A 14,717-nucleotide genomic window follows, 5' to 3' on the forward strand; every position below is an offset into this window, starting at 1 on the left:
TCATTTAAGAACTGAACAAAATGAAATGAATTAAAAAAAAAACAAGACAACAACGAAAAACAAATTGATATCACGATTATAATTTGAATGAATTAATTTTCTTTTGGCTCTATTTTCATCTCTATTATATACACATTCATTCAACAATATTATAGATCACTACTAGTAGATAGAAACCCAATTCATGAATTGAATGAATTGATACAGAAAAAAAAGACCAGAAAATTATTCAAGATGATGATGATGATGTGATATAATAAACTTGATGGTTGAAACGGTAAATGGTTAAAATTGGTTTTTTTTCTCTCTTGTCTGGTTAAATCAAAAATTATAACTGTCTCTCTCTCACTCTCCTTTGCTCAATGGTGATCATGATTTTTTATTCATACATATTGAAGTACAAAATCGATAAATTTAGATCATCGTTTCATTTTTTCATTGCTGTTGTTGAATCTAATTAACAAGTAATTTTGGCCTTGGATAAAATGATGATGATGATGGTACAAATGATTCCATTATATTCAATGTTCAATGAGAATTGTATGATAATTTTCTCGCTCTCTTGGGATGATAATCATGATTTTTTTTTTGGGTTAACAATGAGAAAAAAAACGATTCACTCACACATGGCTATTATGATTATTATTATGGACTTTTAATAATAATTTAACGATCGCATACAAGCGCAAAAAAAAATTGGCGCCATAATGTTTACATAATTTTACAACAGTAATAATAATGATTACCGGTATAACAATTGAATAGCCAAAGCACTGTTATTCGTATGTATCCATAATGATGATGAAAAATCTAAATCTCATTGAATTTTTGTTGTTGTTGTTGTTGTTGTTGTTGTTTTTCATCATCATCATTACATAATGATTATAATGATGATCATATTCATTACATATTCAAACGAAAGGTAAGAAAAAAAAATGAAAATACGAAAACAATTCCAACGATAATCACGTTGTTTGCAATTTATTTGAATGAATATCGTGTTGTTGTTGTTGTTATTTTTTTCTTCAAGAAAGAAAAATGAGATATTTGCAACAATTTTTCAATGATAATAATGGTGATAATTATCCACAAACAGACGCACACAAATTTTCTTGAAAATCACCTTGTGTGTGCGTGTGCATGTGTGTTCAATTTCAATTCATCCGTCATAAATTTTGGATCAAATATCGATCGATTTATATTTAGATTCAGAAAAAGAGAGAGAGTAAGTGGATAGAAATCGTATGAATTGTGTGGATAATAAATAATTGCTATAACGTGCAAGCGCAAATTCAAAACAAACAAACAAAGGAAGAAAAAAATTTCTTATTTTGATTTTTCCCTTTTAATATCCATCGATTATCGACAATGTTTATTCATTTGTTCGTAATCATGACCATAATCATAATCATCATAATTATCCTACTATTGTATCATCATGTGCATATAAAATGATTCATAAAAAACATTTCAAAATGTTGATGATCCACCTGGATATAAAATATTGATTGATTGATTTAATGTGAATAATGATGATGTGACTACCTGAATAATCATGATCATCATCATAATGATGATGATGATGATGATGGCCATATGAATGAAGGTAGTGGTAGTTCGTGATCATTTATCACACAGAAAAAAAAATCATATCATGGTTTTTTTTTGTTCAGAAAATTTAAATTTCACGAATTACGTATTTAATTTTATTATTTTTCATTTTTTTTCTGTTTTAAATAATAACATAATTTTCCACTAGTGGAATCTTTTTTTCCATTTCGAATGATGATTATTAGGTAGCCAAATGGTTTTTTCTTTCTGCAGGGTAGCAATTCAATTCAATTCAATTCGAATGAATGAATGAATGACAGGTAGAAACAAATATTCAGATCATATCACCTGCATCGATTGCCAGAAGAAAGAGAGAGAGCGATCAACTAAAAACTACTGGTTGACCTCAACTACACACTAATGAATGGATGAAAAAAAATGTGCTACTGCTGCTTTTTTTTTGCTGATGTTTCCATGTAATCAGATCAAATTAAACCAAAGAAAAACAATAACAAAAAGAAAAAGAAAACTCAATCTTGTCATTTTCAATTGCATCATTCTTCATTCTCGAAAAAAAAATTTTTCAAAAAAGAACCTGATCAAGTAGTAAATATTAGCATCAAAAACAAATTGACATTAGATCAGATCACATCAAACACAGAACAACTACAAGCGACAACAATTTCAATTTTTTCGACACATTCAAATCGCACACACACACACATACAATGGGATTTTAAACTTGTACGTCGAATAATCATCATCCATTTTTTTTCGAGTAATTGGAAAAAATTTAAATTGAAAACGTTCATCATCGTAAATCGTATCAAATGTGGTTATTAATTTTTTTTCTGTTGTCACGAGGTTGTTTGTCACATCCATTCATTACCTGATTATGTATTTGTCACACAAACAAACAGAAAAAAAAATCCGATTCATATAGACAGATAGACAGACAGGCAAGGAAAAAAAATCAATCGAAATAATCATTTGATTGATTGATTGTTTTTGATTGATGATGATGATGATGATGATGATGTTTCATTATACACAAATACACACAATGGGACACCAGATGATGATGATTACTTTATGATTTTTAATTTTCAATTCAATGATGATATAATTATCAATCATCATCAATGATGATCAATAATAATAATGATGACTGTGAACAGTAAAAAAAAATTTTCAAATGAAATGAAATGATCCATATACATATGAGAAAAACAAAAAAACACACACACACACATATGTATCATGTGTGGTTGATTAATTTTCAATTTTATTACCAAAAAAAAAAAAAAAAAAAAAAAAAAAAAATACAACGAACGAATGAATTATGATTATGACTGTGTTGTGTACGAGAACCAAAAACAAAAACAAACCAAAACAAAAAACAGCAAAAACAATCGATGAATGAAATTTTTTTTATTTCTTCTTGTCCATCATTTGTGGTTATTATTATTATTATTGTTGTTGTTTTTTTTTGTCCAGCGTTTTTTGTTTTCACACATATGTGAAACATAAACATAAAACAGACATAGAGGCAGAGATCGAGACACAGTCAGAAAATGAAAGAATCAAATTATTATTTTTTGCTTATTTGATGAGAAAAAAAAAACGGAAATGATTCAGAAGTGAAAATTATTGACAAATTATTGCCATCCATCCAACCATCCATCCATCCGTTTACACATGAAACAAACGAAAATTGATTCCTTCATTTAAATTTAAATTTAAATTTATTGGCCTTGAATTTTTCTTCAAGCTATCAATTTTTTTTTTTGTAATAATTTTGCATTAAACGAATTTTTTTTAGTTGTCATCATCATCATCATCATCGTTAGCGTTATTAACAATTTTCAATTTTACATTTTATTTAATGACAACAAAAAAATTTTCAATTTTAATTTTTTTTTTCTTCCACTTTTCCATGTGGGCAGAGTATATTCATAATCATCTTGTATTTTTTTTTCTCTGCTCCACACACTCACATGCACACACACTGATTATACAAGCAAACGCCTACGATTTTAAAGTTTTTTTTCAAATTCATTATCTTGATACATCATCATGTGTTTGAAATGATGATGATGATGATGAGAGGGAAAAAATGTTTCAAAAGTTTGCATTTTCGAAGCTGTTAACAACAACATCAACAACATGATGTTTATTACATTGATTTCATTAAACTATCTGAAAATACGACATTTTTTATCTGCAATTTGAATTTTTTTTCTGCTCAAATGGTTGATGTTGTTGTTGTTGTGGGAATGATTGAAATGATTTTTTTTTCAATATTAATCAGCCGTGTTCACATTATGTCTGTATCAAATCGATTTAATTGATCATTCATTGGTCCAATTTTCCGTATTAGCAACTTATATATGTTTCAATATTAAAAAACGAATAATAACGACGATAATAACCAAAATATCGATTACCGTATTTGTGTTTGTTTGTTTGTTTTTCATTTCTTTTTTTTTCTCCATAATTTTTATTGATCAATTCTTTTTCTCTCTTCCAAAATATCATGATGATGATGATAATTGACGAAAATATTTATTATGACAACATTATCACCAGCTGCAGCTGCAAGGCTTTGAAACATACTGCATAATTTCAATTGGATCGATTCCATTTTTTTTTTTTTTTGAAAAAAGGACCACCATTTCCAATGTATTTCAGCTCAACATTCATCATCATCATTATTCCCATATATTAAGTGATAAATGTCGTAGTTGCTGCTGCTGAGGAAAAAAAATACAACAAAAATTATTATGGTTATATATGCCGGCCTTATCATTCGGGACAATTTTCATTTTTTTTTCTTTTTCGTTATCTATTCAATATTCGAATGAGAAGAAAAAAAATTGATATTTTAATTACCTGTGTGTGTGTGTGTGTTTGTACATTACTGGGAAAAAATACGAAAATGATTGCAGAAAACTTTTTCTTCTTTCTTCTATTTTATTGTTTGTCGCGTGTTTTGCTCGATTGTTGTTCACCGAATGATTAATTATTCTATTTTGAATAATTGTCAAGTATTTTTTTTTCTTTCTACTGTCTTTCTTGTTTCATCGTCGAATTCATTTTTCAGATATCGATCCATCTACAAGAGAAAAAAAATTAAGAATTAAATTCCAAAAAAAAAAAATTAAAAGTTTTCAAATGGCCATGGATACCAACCATATCTTGATTGTGTGTGTTTGTGTCGCCAAAATATTTCAATGATGAATATGGATCGATTATCGAGAAACTTTGGAGAAATTCATAATTTTCACCCGGTTTTATAATTATCATTCATTGTCGATGAATTTCAATTGATTTTTTTTTTACTTTTCAATACGAAAAAAAAATTTGAATTCACAGAAAAAACTAAACTTCACATAACAGTTGGGATGAGAAACACTATTAATGGAAATTGAAAGAAATGGATAATCACGAACCATATTAATAATAATGATGGTAGTGGTTTTTTCCTTCTTGATTCGATTTGAAAACAACAACAAGAATAACGAGAAAATAAACTTGTACTAAAATCTGAACCAAATTTTTCCGAATGGAAACAAATTATCAAATCTCTATAGAGATATATTAGAGCACTTTTCTTCTTTTTGCTCTTCTTTTCTTTTATGGATTCCAGTGAGTGACTAATTTACCAACTTACATCATTAATGATGATGATGATGATTTTAAAGATGAATTGAATTCGAAATGAACAAAGAAAAATTGGTGGAAAAAGTTTTTTTCGATAGTCGAAGGAATTCGATTGATTTCACGAATTGATCAATGATGTCTGCCATCAGTTGTTTTTCTTTTTTTTTCTTCATTTCAAATTCCCATTTCCATCTACATTATAAGCTCGTGTTTATTGATGCAGCTCGATAAACGATATATTTACACCTTTATACCGACATCGAATGATGGCGATAGTGATATTTCAGACATTTCATGGTATTAATGGTAATAAATGTTCCTATAATTAGTTAATTATATATACGTAATTTCGTAATCATTATTTATTTCTGTGTGTTAATTAATGAAAATACTTAAATAACTTTACCGTCTTGACTGGTTGAATTAAAAATTGATCATAGTCGGTTGGTTTTGGTTTTGGTTTCGGTTTTTCGTTGCTGTTGTTGTTAGTTTTGTTGACCTTGTTGTTTGAATATATTTGAATCGTAGATTTTCGACTTTTCTCTACACAGAAACAAATGAGTCTATGGAGGCCACGCATTTTTTGTACCAATATTTCAATACAATTTGCGCAGTCTCCTGATCAAAGTTGCAGCGATCGTACGCATTGCAATTAATTGCATGCAGCGCGCTCAGCTGCTTAGAGCGATTCCCGGGAAATTTCTTTTCTTTCGGAATAGTTTTTGCTTTCCGAAATTTTCTCATTTAATTTTTTTATTGGCGCCAAAATATAATTAAAATAATAATTAATAAATAATAAATAAAATAAAATGATTTTGATATTGATGTCAGGACATGTCCGATACAAAATTCAAAGTTCAATCATCAAACCTGAATGCAATAATTAACAAATTCATCATTGGAGAAAATGAATGAATTATTGTAAGAAGTTTGATCGAGGAATATGCGATAATCTCTTTCAACGTTGATGACTTTGCGGACAAAGTACAAGTTTGTTATAGTTGTGTCAAACTTGTCGCCCAAAACTAGAATTTTGTCATCAACAGTCTTTAGTTCGTTGGCTTTTATGAAAGAGATAGCTTCTTCCGATTCTCCTTGAACGATGGCACGGACAATGTTCCTATTTAAGGGCCACGATTCTGGTGCTAATATGTTGAATGGAAGAATTAGATCAATAATTAAAAGAACCAAGGTTTATAAATTTGTTTGTTCTTACCAGTTTTTTTCACAGTAATTCTTTTGGCTTGATGAAGCCAAGATAGTGAATATGCAACATCTTTGAAGTTTCTTGAATGCAAAATGAGGTTTTTCACCTCTTTATTTTTTCGTTCGAATCTTCTAGATGAATACGATACTAAACTGCCACCATAAAATCCAACCAATGAAGGATAATGAGAGATAAAATGAGCTTTTGCTCTTTTTATCTCATTGATTTTCATCATCTGTTTTATTTTAAAATAATCATTAGCAATGATTGAAATTAAAAATAAATAATATATACCTCTACGAATTTTTCCACCTCTGATCTAAAGAGGCTATAATCATAAATGCTCGATGGAGAACAGATTTTAAAAACTGTTTTTCGAGCCACCTCGTAAAGTGGAAAAATGTTTGGTGGATTATTCAGCCATTCTGGATAAATTTCAATCAGTCTGAAAAAGAACTCTAATTTCTGGATGTATTGAAGTAAAAAAAATTGAGATCAGCTCTTCGAAATAAGGGCTACATACCTGGACAGCATTTCCGCATATTTCCAATTGGTTAATAACGGAAACTGGGCCATTGACCCATTTTATTTGCTTGATTCGGGAAATTAGATTCTTTTTTCTTATTCCTGATTTTTGTGCGATTACTTGCACGACGTCGGGAAGAACACCTTCCAAAAAATCATGAAAGATATCGGGTGGTGATATCTTGAAAATGTTCATCCCTAAATCCAGAAACGGGGACGGAAACTTAATTCCGAACGGGCTCTTATATTGCTTATTAGTTTTAATTTGGTCAATTTCATTAGACAAAATTCTGACATTAATGAAGAAAAGACACACACATATATATAGGTTAGTTATGCAAGAAGTTAGAAAAGAAATGAGTAAAATACATACGAGGGTGGAAGAAGAAAGTTTTCTTGCCTTCTTGGAAGGGAAAAAAAATCTGGAGCCTCAATTTCTGCGCGAGTAGCGGAACAATATCTTGAATTAAATAATAGAAATTAAAAACTTTATAAGCACATCGATGTTGAATTACCTGCATGTCAAGTATTTTCCAAATGTTCGTTTAAAACCTAGTAGCTCAGCAACTGAAAGGTTGTCACCAATTACATAAGCTAACTGAACCAACAAGGTAGTGTTGTGATTTCGAAAATAGATGCCATTTTGCTTTATAAAGAAAAATTAATTTATTTAAATAATAAAGATAATTGTTGCATATTTACCGCAAGGTGTTTCAGATCTTCGAACATGGGCTCAAGAATTATTTTCAATCCAGTGGCTTTTAGAGATGAAGATCTTTCCACCATCAGGACAGAGGGGATAGAATCGGCTTTGGTTTTCCATTTGGTTGGATTATCTATATCCAAATGAAAAAGCAACATCTTATGCCGGCCTTTTGCGAATCCGATCGGATTTACGACACCGATATCATCAGCATAAAGAATTAGCCTGATCTTTCCCACCAAATTATTTTCTTTTATGTAAGTCGACGTGTTTTCTGATCTTTCATTCAAGGTGTTTTGAATGATATCTTCATCGACAAGTGATTTTATTATCTTCTTTAGCGGCATATAATAAAATTTTATACCATCTTTTTCATATTTGATGGGTTTTATAAAATTGTCTGACCGCTTTAAACAGACATTTTGAAGATGCAAAGATCGGCTGAATCTTTTGGATGTATTTAAAATATCCAGCCGATCACGATTAGTCAAAGTGTCATCCATAATAAGTTCACTTGCCAAGTCAAAACACTGATCAGTTATTTCACGAAGACCAACAAGACTATTAATAAAAATATAATATAAATTTAAAAGTATCGATCATGGAAATTCAATGTTAATATCTATATACCTTGTATTTCGGGAGATTCGAGTGTCAATGATTTTCAGAGCATAATTTTCGAATCTCTTCATGTTTTGAGTTGAAAGTGTGGAAGAAAGAGTTTCAAAAAATATGCTTTCTTCCTTTTCATTTGAATCAGAATCAAAATCTTCATCAATATCACTTAAAAATTCCTCATCGTATTGATTTGTTTCGGAAGCAGTGTCAGTTGATTCGGAATCTAGATCATCAAATTCATCAACACTATTCAAATATTCGTTATTATTTGGATCAAAGATCATTTGTATATCTTCATCACATGTTTCGGAATCATTTAGTGGAGGACTTGTCATTTGTATATCTCCATCACATGTTTCGTTATCATTTAGTGTAAGACTTGTCCTTTGGTTAACATCATCACATTTTTCGGGATCATTTTCATTGCACTCATGCACAGATACTTCAAATTCTTCATCTGAATTTTCATTAATGTATGCCTCACTTGTGAAAAAAATTTTTAAAACCATTTCAATACAATTTCTAATCAACTTACGGATGATGATTACGAATATGTTTATATAAGGTAATGGCCACATGAAATTCTTTGTCATGTTCAACACATTTGATAAAATTTTTATTACCAGTTTCAAGTTCACGACGACCAATGACCAAATAATGTTTTGGTGATAATTTTTGGGTCTAGAAAAAATATCAAAAAATCAAAAGAAAAAAAATAAGTGAATTGAATTCAATTTATTTAATTTCATTCAACAAACGTTATATTTTATCTTATTTTTTAGCAAACTATAACTGAGGGCCAGATGGACAAAAACTCTCTCATATTCTTCCGAATCAGAAGAAGAAGAATGCTCTTCCAATTTTGTCTGCATGAAATCAAGGATTTTCTTCCATTGTTTTTTACAAACACAGAATGATGATGCATAAACGTCAATATCGTTGATTAACAAGCAAAAATAATCCATAATTTTTGCATCGCAACGTTTACTATCAATTAACTTGCATAAATAAATCACTCTTCGTTTAAAATTTTCTTGAAGTGAAGACATATTGAAAAAAGAATAAATGCAATCTTTTCAATTTAAAAATGAATTTATAACTTCAAACGATTTTCTGACAGCTTTAATACGACATTGAAAATTTTTCGAATAAAATCTGTGAGCAAAACACAATCGAACATTTTTTTTAAAAATTATTCTTTATTGAAAGCGGCAATGGCCACTAATTATAAATATAAAAAATAATGTAAAAAAGATTACAATTTGACATTAATTTAAAATAAAATTTAACAGATAATAAAATTAATTTAAAAAAAAGATGGACCACTGGGCTGTTGATTCTATTGTTGTTGTTGATTGTTCAGTGGCCGTCGTGCTGTTGATTCCGGTGTTGCTATGTTGTTGTTCCCCAAGACTGTCGATTCCGGTGTTTCGATAAAAATAACTCCCCCAAAGACTGTCGATTCCGGTCACAATCGAACATTAGAACGACTTATTTTCGATTGTGCCTTGTTCACAGATTGAAAAATCTTGCAAAGTTACTTTCAAGCTATTAATTGGGTTCATTTTTCATGAAAAATCAGCAACGTCAATTAAGCTCCTCCCACGGTCTAACTGTTGCTGTACAAGCTCACCCCCATTTGAAAGAGGGATTTTTTTGTGTGTATATAGAGAAAAAAAAATCTGAAATTTTTTCACCTGATTTCACATCATCATCAAATAAATAATAAATAAACAGCAAAAAAAACCAATGGTGAAAATAAATCGTTCGAAATTTTTTTCAGCTCTCTCCGATACATGATCCGCCATCTAGTGACAATTTAAATGTTTTTAATTTTAATCAATTAATAATTTCAATTTGCAATATTCGAATCGAAATCAAATGAAAAAAGTTTTTGTTGTTGTTGTTGTTGTTGTTAATGATGAATATTTTTCAATTATAATGATCAAAAATATATCAAACACATACGGACGAATGGTTCACAGCTATAATTTGACTAAATTCAATCAAAAAAGAAAAAAATCAAAACAAGTTTCGAATGAATTTGATTAATTGAATCATCCAAATCTCTTGATATTTTATAATGAAAATTTACACACACACACAGACAGAAAACTTTAATTTTCGAAGTAATTGATATTGCGGCATCGGTTGATGACTTAACATTTTTCTTTGTTTTTTTTTTCTTCTCCACAATTCGCAATAAATTCAATTTGCAAAACATCATGATAACATGAACAAACTGTGTACTACTACTACTACTGAAGTCAAACAAAAAAAAAAAAAACAACAACAACAACAACAAAAATTCAATGAAAATGTAAAAGCAAAGCCGATGAAAAATTACAGATTCAGATGAATAAATTCGATTAATACTAAATACACCTGATCTGATTTATCACACATCATTATTTTTTTCTTTCTTTTGGCGTCTATAATAAGATTTCTCATGGTAAATATTTCATTTTGATTGATCAATTTCAATTTATTATTATAATTTTTATTTACAGTAACAAAAAAAAATGAAAAAAAAAATTTTAAAATTTTTCAATTTCCTAAATATTTTCTTTATTTTTTTCATTTTTTTTTGACTATTCAGTTTGCTTTTTTTCTTTCCTGATTCCTGGTTGATTTACGATTTTTCGATATAACCATCAATAACATAATAACAGGTAAATAGATTAATGAATAAAGAAATAATTTTCTCGATGTCTGTGATGATGGTTCCCGTTGAAATCGATATGAAAGATAGACAAGATATAACGAAAATGGTAATGAATCGATACCGAATGACCAATGTGTCATATCTGTTGCACACATTGCTGCTGTATAGCCTAATAATAACGTTGAATGTCGTAATGCTGTTTGTTGACATAATCGTGGATTAGTTACGGACATCATACGATAACCAGCACGTGCATATTCATGACGCATATTCCATGAAAGTGCATTGAAATGTGGAAATTGCCATGAATATAATATCAAACCTAATAATAATGATGGTAAATCTATATATAAATTTAACAACAAAAAAAATTCAATTAATTTTTTCAAATCTTCATTCATCGATAGATATAGAAAACACATACCAATAAAATTATTGACAGCTGTGAATCCCATAATTGGTGGAATGGCACCAACAATTGCACCGATCCAAGTATTAACAATATGTACACGTTTCATTGGTGTATACATGAATGAATAGAGACAAAGATTAATACCACCCAATAATGCTGTCAATGGATTAACATAGGTGGCTAATATTGAAAGTCCAGCAACACCGGTAATCGTAGCAAATGTTGCCGCATGTAATGGTGTTAATGATCCTTGAACTAATGGTCGTGCTTGCGTACGACGCATCTGTGAATCGAATGGTACTTCAAGAAAATGATTCCATGCAGCAGCTGATCCTGATGTCAATGCCGTTCCAATCAAAGTTGATGCTAATATCGTTGGATTTACCGATGATTCGATAGCCATATAAAAACCGGCCATTGTTGTCAATACAACCAGACCGGTTAATTTGATTTTAGCCAATTTTGAATAATCATTCAAAACATTCGATATCGTTGATGGTTGAATATCTTTCCATACATTTTCAATATTGGTTAATTGATTTTTATCTAATGATTTTGAAAATTCTTTTGATAATTCCCGAAAACGATGTTCATCATATTCAATGATCGCTGATGATGATGATGATGGTTTAGGCAGCAAATCTTCAGCTGTTGCTGTTGCCGATGTCGTGGTAGTAGATTCATCATCTGAATGAATCAATTTAGTCTGTTGCTGTATTGATGAAAGAAACCGTAGATTTGAGGCAGTTTTATTATTAGCTGGACCATTATGATGGCGTAGAATTAAAATTGATGTAAAATTCTGATTTCGATGATGGTGATGGTGATGGCAGCCAATCATAAAGGATGGATAATTTGTAGAAATTATTGAAAATTTATTACCAACATTCTGATGATGACCAAATTTCGATGATGAACCAATTTTGCCAAACAATTTAAACATTTCTCAATATACCATTCATTTGATTTTTTTCTGATAAAAATAAAAAAAAATTTAATAAATTCTTCATAGAATCTTTGCAAACATTCTTTATGAATTTGGAAAATTTTTTAAATTCTCTTTATATATACAAAAATTAAAATTCTCACACGTTTTTTTGTTTTATTGCTTCAAAATATATTTGCAAAGACAAATTGAATGTCACTATTTTGACTATAATGGTCGATACAGTAGAAAATAGTTGCTCATCATCATCGATTCTGATGATTGATGATGTCAATCAGTGAGCCGCATCACATTATTAGCCGCCTCGCCTTTTCAATTGTTTTTATTTATATTTGTTTATCATCTATAGATTAAAATTAAATTTTTTTTTGTGCAATTTAAATCGAATGAATGAATGAATAAACAGCGGTATATGTCAAAAAAAACGACAGTTCAACAGTTCGACAGTTCAATCATAAACGATTTCAATTTTTTTCAATTTTTTTTTTGTTTGAAAAAAAAATTATAAATGAAAACAATGCCTTCATATCATTCAAAATTAACATCAGATCGTTCAGTTGGCAATATGGCATTATTACCATTTCGAACGAAATTTCGTGGCCCAATCATATCGAATCAAATGACAATGATGATGAACGGTAATACTAATGGTAATGGTAATGGTAATGGTACGATAACAAATGGCCAATCTGAACCAACAATGGATATAATTGATGAAACATTATTCTATTTTAAGCCAAATGTATTTTTTAAAACATATGAAATACAATCAAATGCAGATCGTGTATTAATCTATTTAACATTATATATTATTGAATGTTTGAAAAAATTACAACGTTTAAATACAAAAGAACATGCTATTGCCGAGATGCATGCATTGGCCATTTCACGATTTGATATACCAGGTAAATTGATTGATTGATTTTAAAAACTAAAAAAAAAAAAAAAAAAATTAAAATCATCCATTTTTCCAATCAGGTGATCCAGGATTTCCATTGAATGCTGTATATGCAAAACCATCAACAGCTGAAGAACAAGAGTTAATGCGTCAATATTTTTTACAATTACGGCAAGAATGTGGTCTACGTTTAGCTGAACGTGTATTTGAAACAGAAAATGGTAAACCATCCAAATGGTGGCTTTGTTTTGCTAAACGTAAATTTATGGATATTACATTAACCGGTAATGTTCCTAAATGATAAGGATCACTTGAAATCACAAATAAAAGTATATATCATCATTTTAAATGTTCAAGTTTTTTTCTCTTTTTCTGATGCTGCTGTATTTATTATTATTATTATTATTGATTGATTGATTGATTAATTATCTTTGAAATGTAAAATGATCTTTTTTTTGAACATTTACAAAACGCTTATGTACGATGATGATGATGATGATGATGTTAGGAGATTTATCCATTAAAATAAATGATTCTTTTACAATATGGTGGGGGAAAAAAAGGTTTATCTTAAACATGCATGTTTCCAGAATCGAATTGTACGAAAATCTTGTGGTAATTTTTTTACCGATACTACAGTATCTTCGACAGGCGAATTAATTTTTATCTGACGTATATGTGTATCACGACCATTTTGATGATTACCTAGTACAGCAATCTGTATGAGAAATGCACGTATAGGATGATCATCAGCATCACGTAATGGTATAGTTTCCCAGCCTGATGGTTCATTCAATTCGACTAATGTAACTTCATGTAAATCATGAAAATGATTACCAGCACGAACGGAAATCTTATTCGGTGTATATGATTCATCTAGTTTAAAATCGGCAAATATTTTTATTTCACAAACAGTCGTTTTACGTCGAAATTGTATGTTGACCAAATGCGGTTGTACACCATCCGATTGCCAATACGTATCTTTACAATTATCACGTAATTGTTCAACACCAAATCCTACTTTACATGATGATAATGACCAAACGGCTTGTGAACCAATTTCACGTACAACTGATTTTTGCCGTTTTAGTTCATTATTCGAATTCGATTCTTCATCACTACTGTTTGTTTGATCAATAAGCATCATCATTGTATTTGTTGATTGTTGATGATTTTTATTATTTTTCATCGACGACGATGATGATGATTTTGATGTATTAATTACATTAATTGATGAACGATGTAAATTATTCATTTTTTATGTCAAAAAAAAAAATTTTAATCTTCAAAATTTGAAAAATACAAAAATAAATCAAATTTTCAACGAAAAAAACTCAATCCATTTCTATCCAACTATGACGACTATTTCGACTTTTAAGTGGTGAACCTATTTTTTTCGAAAAATAAAATTTCCAAAAAAAAAAAAAATTCTAATTGGAAATTTTCCAAACCTTGAATTGTTTTGTTTGTTGCATTAGAAAAAATATTATGTGAACCAAAATGGTTATGGTTGATTTAATCGAAAAAAA

The 14,717-nt window shown here is 29.4% G+C and overlaps 4 protein-coding genes and 1 long non-coding RNA gene across 5 annotated transcripts; 2 read left to right on the forward strand and 3 right to left on the reverse strand.

Annotated features, from left to right (window-relative positions):
* Positions 1–5,933: 5,933 nt before the first annotated feature.
* On the reverse strand, positions 5,934–9,316 carry LOC124497686 (uncharacterized). Its single transcript, XM_075735437.1, has 10 exons — positions 9,026–9,316; positions 8,803–8,948; positions 8,280–8,750; positions 7,649–8,210; positions 7,462–7,592; positions 7,320–7,406; positions 6,945–7,236; positions 6,716–6,886; positions 6,431–6,656; positions 5,934–6,359 (listed from the first exon to the last, which is right to left on the reverse strand). The coding sequence occupies exons 1-10, from the start codon at positions 9,314–9,316 to the stop codon at positions 6,079–6,081; spliced, it is 2,658 nt and encodes an 885-aa protein (XP_075591552.1). The 3' UTR covers positions 5,934–6,078.
* Positions 9,317–9,939: 623 nt separating this feature from the next.
* Positions 9,940–12,350, forward strand: LOC142597737 (uncharacterized). Its single transcript, XR_012832367.1, has 3 exons — positions 9,940–10,719; positions 10,867–11,269; positions 11,340–12,350. It is a non-coding gene; the product is annotated as an uncharacterized LOC142597737 (long non-coding RNA).
* Positions 10,848–12,456, reverse strand: Cox10 (Cytochrome c oxidase assembly factor 10). The gene is made up of 2 exons (XM_047054033.2): positions 11,357–12,456; positions 10,848–11,275 (listed from the first exon to the last, which is right to left on the reverse strand). The coding sequence occupies exons 1-2, from the start codon at positions 12,285–12,287 to the stop codon at positions 10,863–10,865; spliced, it is 1,344 nt and encodes a 447-aa protein (XP_046909989.2). The 5' UTR covers positions 12,288–12,456; the 3' UTR covers positions 10,848–10,862.
* Positions 12,457–12,569: 113 nt separating this feature from the next.
* On the forward strand, positions 12,570–13,736 carry LOC124493020 (actin-related protein 2/3 complex subunit 3). Its single transcript, XM_047056055.2, has 2 exons — positions 12,570–13,195; positions 13,269–13,736. Exons 1-2 carry the CDS (start codon positions 12,799–12,801, stop codon positions 13,487–13,489), a joined length of 618 nt encoding a protein of 205 aa, XP_046912011.2. The 5' UTR covers positions 12,570–12,798; the 3' UTR covers positions 13,490–13,736.
* On the reverse strand, positions 13,546–14,660 carry APC10 (anaphase-promoting complex subunit 10). The gene has a single exon (XM_047056054.2). It carries the CDS (start codon positions 14,441–14,443, stop codon positions 13,754–13,756), a length of 690 nt encoding a protein of 229 aa, XP_046912010.2. The 5' UTR covers positions 14,444–14,660; the 3' UTR covers positions 13,546–13,753.
* Between the last annotated feature and the right edge of the window lie 57 nt (positions 14,661–14,717).

The sequence above is a fragment of the Dermatophagoides farinae genome, chromosome 1, assembly GCF_024713945.1.
Source record: "Dermatophagoides farinae isolate YC_2012a chromosome 1, ASM2471394v1, whole genome shotgun sequence".
Classification (NCBI taxonomy): domain Eukaryota; kingdom Metazoa; phylum Arthropoda; class Arachnida; order Sarcoptiformes; family Pyroglyphidae; genus Dermatophagoides; species Dermatophagoides farinae.

Bases quoted from the DNA above. Each gene is read 5' to 3' on its own strand.
- LOC124493020 (XM_047056055.2), top strand. From the start codon at position 12,799: ATGAAAACAATGCCTTCATATCATTCAAAATTAACATCAGATCGTTCA. The intron at 13,196-13,268 runs GTAAATTGATTG...TTTTCCAATCAG, and splicing joins TTCACGATTTGATATACCAG to GTGATCCAGGATTTCCATTG.
- APC10 (XM_047056054.2), bottom strand. From the start codon at position 14,443: ATGAATAATTTACATCGTTCATCAATTAATGTAATTAATACATCAAAA.
- LOC124497686 (XM_075735437.1), bottom strand. From the start codon at position 9,316: ATGTCTTCACTTCAAGAAAATTTTAAACGAAGAGTGATTTATTTATGC. The intron at 8,949-9,025 runs GTTTGTTGAATG...TATTTTTTCTAG, and splicing joins AAAATAAGATAAAATATAAC to ACCCAAAAATTATCACCAAA. The intron at 7,407-7,461 runs GTAATTCAACAT...ATTTAATTCAAG, and splicing joins GGAAAATACTTGACATGCAG to ATATTGTTCCGCTACTCGCG.
- Cox10 (XM_047054033.2), bottom strand. From the start codon at position 12,287: ATGTTTAAATTGTTTGGCAAAATTGGTTCATCATCGAAATTTGGTCAT. The intron at 11,276-11,356 runs GTATGTGTTTTC...ATTTATATATAG, and splicing joins AGCTGTCAATAATTTTATTG to ATTTACCATCATTATTATTA.